At 39.8% G+C, this 7723-nt stretch overlaps 1 protein-coding gene across 1 annotated transcript; it reads left to right on the top strand.

The window, feature by feature from the left end:
* Window positions 1-2207: 2207 nt before the first annotated feature.
* Window positions 2208-3410, top strand: LOC117149220 (protein phosphatase 1B-like). The gene has a single exon (XM_033316757.1). The coding sequence runs from the start codon at window positions 2246-2248 to the stop codon at window positions 3359-3361; it is 1116 nt and encodes a 371-aa protein (XP_033172648.1). The 5' UTR covers window positions 2208-2245; the 3' UTR covers window positions 3362-3410.
* Window positions 3411-7723: the final 4313 nt, after the last annotated feature.

Here is a 7723-nt window from a genome sequence, read left to right on the forward strand (position 1 = left end):
AAGGACACCCGAGTTGGCCAAAAAGGGGGTTGGTTGGTTAAAACCGGTGAGTGGGAAAAACAAGCATAGGGTTGGGCAATGAAGCCAGATATGATTAAACACTACACTAAACTGAGGCACGGAGATAAAACTAACGAAAAGTGGATAATTTGTTGGCTTTAATTGAGTGTTTCATCTCAAATGAACTTTTGTCAGACTAGTTTTGAAAATATATGCGAAAATAATCTGGAACTCGCAAAACCCAATTAAACACATTCATGTGCAAAGAGAAAAAAGAGAATAGTTGTGGAAAAGTTCAATATGTTCAAACATTATTAATTAAGCTCAAAGTCAGGTTGTTAACTTTTATTAATTCTGATAAAATTAACTTTTTAGCGTTTAAGGTAAAAGGTAAAAAACAATGATAAACATGAACCGATGAATAAAGTTTTAAGCAACATAAAAATGGCTATGAATTTGTATAAGTTTTTTAAGCATTACAAGGATATTTTTCGGTTGCGAGCGATTCATATGCTTCAATGGTCACAACCCTGGCAGGATAATTGAATTCGCCTGTAATGTTCTTGAGTGATATTTTCCCTGTTTTGTTCAATTCAGTATTCCCGCCCAGTTTTATTTCGGTTTCCTGTGGCAAATTCCGCTGCTTTGCATGCAATTGCCTTTTTGCATATCGCATAGTATAAATGCAATGCCATAAAGCGTTAAATGGGCAAGTGTCGTGTTAGAAGAGGTCGCTGCCGTTAAACTATGCAGGGACTCTAAAGCAGACGCTGAAAAAGTGAATTCCAAGTCACAAATTACCAACATTTACCTGCGGTGTGCGCATATTTCAGCCCCTTAGTAAGCCCTGTTTTTGTCCACCTTCAGCTGGGTCTGCTGTTTTGCCCGCAGGAAAACAGTGCAAACAAACAATAAGCAGCGATGCAGACGTTGACGTTGACGACCCGAGTTGATGTTGATGTTGATATTTCAACCCATTAACCTTTTTTTTTGCTGTGATTTTGCTGTTCTGCTGCGACGGCATTTAGTCTGAGTCTGATGCATTCCGCAATTCATTTCTGGATGGCCGTGATTGATGATTTCAACGTACATTAGTTCATTAGTGTGTGCAATTAGGTCGCCTGGCATGCATTTTGTTGGGAATGAATTATGCGCTTATTAATTGAAGACTGCCGTTGGCAAGTCGCGTGATTTGCAAGGATCATTACTTCGTATTTGATTTCAAAATTACTTTTTAGCAACAGATATGTTTTTTGCCACATTGGCTAATTGAAGTTACCGTTTGTTTAATTATACCATTAATCAAAGTTGGCTTCTCTGCATTTCTGATCATTTAATTTTGAGCAAAAACATTTTTAATTAAAATTCTAATAAGTAGTTGCTTACTCAATAGATCTAGGATAAACTTAGCACCCATATCATTTCATTTACCTTGCCGTGACACATTGACGAGTGCACGGGTAAAAATCTGGGAGCGAAACTGAGATGGTTAGGACGCTGAAACTTTGCACTTGACTTTAACAATTAGTTTGTGTCCTCCCCCATCCAATGGCGGAGGGGGAATTCAGGTGAAGCTTCAGCCCAATCCGCACCTTGTACCACCCCATTTCATTAGTAGGTGTAGTTGTTGCTAAGCAGCGCGTCACAGGCAATTACAGGGGCGGTAATGCGTATTTAATTAACAAGCTTACTTAGTAGTTTTCCATGGAAAATTTAGCTCATTGTTCGCCAGAATGCGAATGCGACCGAATGGCAGTAGCAGTAGCAGTAGCCGTGCCGGGGGAACGAACTAACTGACATTTAGACTCTCAACGAGTCTGTAACGCTCCCTGCTGCCTATTTGCCTGTCTAATTAAACGGTAAACTTTTCTTATGGCCATTCAATTCCCACACCGATCTGTTCAGTTATTCAGTAGTAGTTCGGCGTCGAAAGATGTCCGTAATCGAAAGTTTTCGGGGTACTCGGAATGGAAGTCATCCATGAGTGAGTGGGATTTCTGTGTGCTTATGGACTCGATGCTAATTGAATTGTCATTGATTAATTGAGCCACGCCGAAAATTGTTCGATACTGCAAAAGCAATAACTTCCAGTCGTCTGGACGGAAGTTATATGCTTCAGAAAACAAGAAGTCAGCCGCCTACACGGAGAAAAATTGATTCTAAAAAGCCCTGCCCCAAATTTCATTTTCAAATTATAGATATACAGCTACAGCTAAGGAATTTTTGGGGATTCTGTAAAAATCATATGGGTCATAAAATGGGTGGCTTCTTGGAAAAACCTGAAACTGAAAAGCAGGCTCAAGAGGGTCACGGAAATGGGCTGCGCTACTGCGTAAGTTCTATGCAAGGTTGGCGATTGGAAATGGAGGATAGCCACTCGGCTGTTTGCCGGCTGAAGGATCCATTCGCAATGTGGTCATATTTTGCGGTATTCGATGGTCACGCTGGCAGTCAAATATCACTGCATTGCGCTGAACATCTATTGAGTACTGTATTGGAATCCGAATCTTTTTCAAAGCACAAATACGAGGCTGGCATACGAGAGGGCTTCCTGCAGTTGGATGAGGATATGAGGAAGCTGTATCAGGACAAGCAAGGCGGCTCGACGGCCATTTGTGTTTTTGTATCGCCGGACAAAATATATCTGGTCAACTGTGGCGACTCTCGTGCTGTGATATCGCGAAATGGAGCAGCTGTCATCTGTACAATTGATCACAAGCCGTTTTCTCCCAAAGAACAAGAACGCATTCAAAATGCCGGAGGCAGTGTAATGATTAAAAGGATAAATGGCACTCTGGCCGTTTCCCGGGCCTTCGGGGACTATGATTTTAAGAATGATAGCTCAAAGTCTCCTGTCGATCAGATGGTGTCTCCGGAACCTGATATAACAGTCTGCAATCGTTCCGAACACGATGAATTTATAGTTGTAGCCTGCGATGGTATTTGGGATGTGATGACTAGCACCGAGGTTTGTGAATTTATTAGTTCACGACTTTTGGTGACCTATGACCTGACGATGATTGTTAACAGCGTATTGGATATTTGCCTGCATAAAGGCAGCAGGGACAATATGACACTGCTCCTCCTACTTTTGCCTGGAGCACCGAAAGTCGATATGGATGCAGTTAAGGCCGAAAGGAGTCTTGATCAAACTATTGTGCAAATAACCAAGGAAGTGATTGAGAAGCACGAAATACACGACTTTGAAACACTCATTCGACTTATGAAAAGAATGGCCATTAATATTCCAAATCTACCACCTGGCGGTGGTCTGTATGCAAAATATTACATTATAGAGCAAGCTTTCCACGAGAAATTTCCAGATACTCCTGCCGAAATCTATGATTACTTTTCAATGTAGAATATTTGATGAACACATAAGTCGAGTAAAGTAATGTTTAATAATGTTATTTTTATATTTTTCCTAGTGTATTCTTCGCTTCATTAGTTTATTCTGAAGAAATCCTCCCATTTTGTTTGCCAAAGGAAGTGTACTATGTAGCAACAGCTGTGCATTATGGCCATCCAATTGCCAGCTTGTGCTTCGTCAAAAGCAGTGGCACAACATGGCATATACTTGATTTTTTCAATTAGATACAGACGCACGCATTACGCATACGCAATGCCTGCGGACCGAAGAACAATCAAACTCATAAAACTCAGACTTGGCAACAGATTCGCAATCGGACCTTTTCTCGACTGCCTGGTAATAATTAAAATTTGCCTGCCACAAAGGATAAGCCCCGAAAGACAAAGTGAAGGAGTGCCACAGAGGGGCCAAAATGAAAAGTTATGAACTACAGCATGGGCAGTTGCTGGTCCAGCTCAGTTCAGTTCAGTCCAGTCCAGTCCACTCCACAAAATCCACACCCATGTACAGTACGTGCCGCTATACACAACACTTGACCCAAGCAGTTGCAACAGTCATAACAATGACTGCTACAGCTACTCCACTGCTCCACGGTTCTCTGCTTTTCGTTTTCAGGCCCCGAACAGCAGCTGTCCATTTTAATTTTCCAGCTTGTGTAAATAATTTAAACAATTCCATGTCCAGTCCGACAGGAATAAGGCAAAAAGAACTGCAGAGCGGAAGAGGAAAGTGCTCGGTTATTATTTGTTACCTCGACTCCCGTCCAGACTTGGCCTATTACTTGCGGTTGCCGAGTCAGCATTTGTTTAACTTTCTTTGTTCCTTCCAATGTTTCTTATTTGCTCCTCGTGTTTCGTCTTTTAACCAAATATTTTTGCTAGTCAAGTGAGTCCGTTTTGTGGGAGTACACATAGAAAATAGGGTACTTAGTATGCATTCTGGATTTAAGGAAGCATTCTTTGAATTGAATGGCTCGGTATCCATTTTTTCGAGTGTATATTGCGGGTGCTCTGGCATGAAGAAACAAATGAAAACAATAACATGTGGCCCCGATCCTCTGGTCTTCCTGCATCCCAGTCCACCAGTTTGGTATCTGGTTTTGAGAAGACCCTTCACCCTGGCTGGATGCACTCATGTCCAGTTTGTTTGTTTACTCTGTCTGGCAGCGTGTCTGTTGCATATCAGTGACCAGCATATCGTTATTTTCCTATAATTTAGACAATTTTCCAAAGGGTTCGCATATTCAAATAGTTTCTCTTGCGTTTTTGTTTTTCATTTTTGGACTGGCTTTTGCCATTTTAATCAACTTTTCTTGGATGCACGACAATTGCTTATTAAATGGCAAAATCAGACAGAGAGTTTGTTCTAACTTCGGACTGTCTGGCCATTTGGTTTATGGAACTTTGGTTAAATATTTGACTTTGGCTCGGGCCGGTCGACAACATTTGCAACATTTTTCTATTTGCTTCGTTAACCGCACACGAAAAAAAACGTGGTCTTCCTGCGACTGAATGTTTGCGAAAACTTTGTTTGCCGCCCGTTGCTGGCCATAATGCTAAACTTTCTTGCGTTCAAATACATTTTTTGCTGTTGGCCGGACTCTTTTTATTTCATTCCTTTGTCAAATGCAGACCAAACCAATTACAAAATCCACACAGCCAGGGAACCAACAGAACTGGGCCATCAGAGGGACGTGCAAAGTTTGGCTTGCAAACAATTGCAATTTATTAAGCCAAGAGCCAAGCAAAGCGCAAACAATGTCCGTGTCCATGTGGCCAGCATAATTAAAAGTAAGTTCAATGCGCTGCTCCAGACAAAGGAGATAGTCAAGAATCTCGACGACTAGAGATGAGCAGAGAAATTCCAAATATTTGCAATTTAATTTGCATTCAAACACAATTATTGCGAGAGATAATACAGTTTAGGAAATAATTACATTTAATTTGCTTAACAGCAGAAGAAAGAAAACGAATTATAATTGAATTGCGGTCAAAGCATAGGATGTGAAAAATTTCCAGAAAATCTCAAAGACTTTAAAGAGTTTTCGCTGATAGTGAAAGGAAGTCCATGAAGAATTAATAAAAGCTGAAAGCTTATTCTTAAGATAGAATTTAATAGTACGGCTTTAAAAAGACCGAACTTACTGATGTCGCTTAAGTTTTAAATTATTCTCAAATTTATTTTCGGCAATCTGATCATGTTTTATCGACTTAGCTGCATCTCTCATACGCCTTCAAGTACGAACTTAATATGCATCGAAGCTCTTGTAAGTTGTAATTATGTTGCAATAAGTTGGCCCGGCTCGAAGTGCGGGCATTGCTAATGCGCTGGTTACAAGTATGTGATCAGGCACTTCAACTGCGAATTTGTAAGGAAAGTAAATGCAGAAGAAGGACCAAACAATGGGGCCACTGATTAGTTCTGAATTTACTGCTGATTAAGATGCTTTTCAAAAGAATTCACTGCCCACTCTGTTCAAATGAACTTTCCCACCAACTTTTCGCGATTTCCCCGTATCTGTCTGTTTCAGAGGACCCTGTGCTCGTGTACCCGCTAACTTTTTGTTGAATTGGCAGTTTATGAAAAATTCAAGGACAGACATTAATTTCGCGCTAACTTCTAGGGCAAGTCTATATAAATTACACGAAATATCCGTAGGTCATCCGGAAGGAAGAAATACATTTGAAAGTCAGCAGCAAAGATGAGCAAATTAATCAAAACTGCTGAGCTTGCTATCCCATTTGACTTTGTATTTATTAATCAATATATGTATTATCCCCTCCTGTAAATAGAATTCATTAAATTGCTTTTTACGAGCTCTTTAAACCGAACACATTTTTACATTAACACTCTCCCACAAATGGTTTTATACCAAAAGCCTGCATGTTAATGAAATCACCTATTTTCTATTAAATACGTAAAGAATAAAAACTGGTTAGTTTTTGTGAGAGTTAATTTATATTTGTTCCCTAAATAAATAAAAGTTAATTTATTATCTGATTAAACACGCATTGTGTAGCATACCTCTAAGCATATTTAAAGTGAATTTTACTGTTGTTTCTGCTGGGCATTTTCAAAATTTAATCATTTGAAACCACTTAATTACGGTATGGGGTTTTGTCTTCCTTTCCTTGCGCGCACAAATGTTTAGCCATTTCAATTGCGCAAAATAAATCACAGTGTAGGCCTTTTGTTTGGCCATTTGTTTACAGGCTAAATGAAATCATGACAATGTAGCGTGAATCAACAAAATCAGCTGAGAGACAAATTGCAACAGAACACGCAGCAGCATCGAGTGCAGCTTCAAACATCGGTTGTATCTTTGTATATACATATGCCAATTACTGTTTTTTGATGTCGTAAGCCTCGATTCGTTGCTGCTCTATTGACAAGCTAAACGGATCCGAGTTACGTCCGTGTGGGTATTTATTTAAATTTATCGCATTGAGCTGTGCGTGCGGATGCGAAGCCAATTGGAAAATTCCCATGCAATTTGGACGCGTAGATTCCATGTAATTAACAATTTAGCGATTGCAATGGCAGCCATTTTGTCAGGGGTGCATAACAATGAGCGAATAAAATGCATTTGCTAAATAATGCAAATTCAGTTTTGACGCACATAATTCCATTTTAATGGAAATTTTCTACTTAGCACTGCAGTTGTTATTTTTGCGGCTCGCCTGAGGCGATGCAGCATATAAATAAAGGTGCTGGCCAACGTAATTTAATTGCTTATTTTGCCATTATGGCCATGCAGGCTTCTGCAGTTTCGCATTTATGTAATATTTCTGCCGGAAGTTGCGCATACGCCATGTTGAAGGAAGGTCAGACGAAAAAACGCCGCCAGTTATGTGCCGTTATATGGGGAACGTATTCTAATGGTGGGAATAAAAAGGGTGCTCACATGGCATCGCAAGAAGCCAGCTAGTTAAAGTTTTATTCTGCCTGACAGCCTGCACTATTTTTATTTTCCCGGCAACTACACTTTAAATATTTATTTCGGCCCAAATAGTTGTAAATTCTCTACTCCCATAATCCTTTTGGGGTAATCCCCTCCTTATCAAAGGACATAAAGTGTGGCACACCTGATTTATACACGAAGCCCACTTTACTGGAAAATGGACATAAAAAATCAGAGAGCAACTATGTATCTGACTGCCCAGCGATCTACACTTGGAAAAAGGATGCCTTAAGACACAGAAAATAACTTATATTCATAGATTAAGAGCAAGTGTTTTTTCGAACTGATTTGACAATTAATAAATATATTAGATAAAGCATATATTTTGTATGCTTTTACTGTAGTATTTTATATTGATTCAGGTCTCATAATCATAGGTATCGGTGCAGTGT

This window comes from Drosophila mauritiana, unplaced genomic scaffold (genome assembly GCF_004382145.1).
Source record: "Drosophila mauritiana strain mau12 unplaced genomic scaffold, ASM438214v1 U_176, whole genome shotgun sequence".
In the NCBI taxonomy this organism is placed as follows: Eukaryota; Metazoa; Arthropoda; class Insecta; order Diptera; family Drosophilidae; genus Drosophila; species Drosophila mauritiana.

Excerpts from the sequence above, each read along its gene's own strand:
- LOC117149220 (XM_033316757.1), top strand. The coding sequence starts at position 2,246 with ATGGGTCATAAAATGGGTGGCTTCTTGGAAAAACCTGAAACTGAAAAG.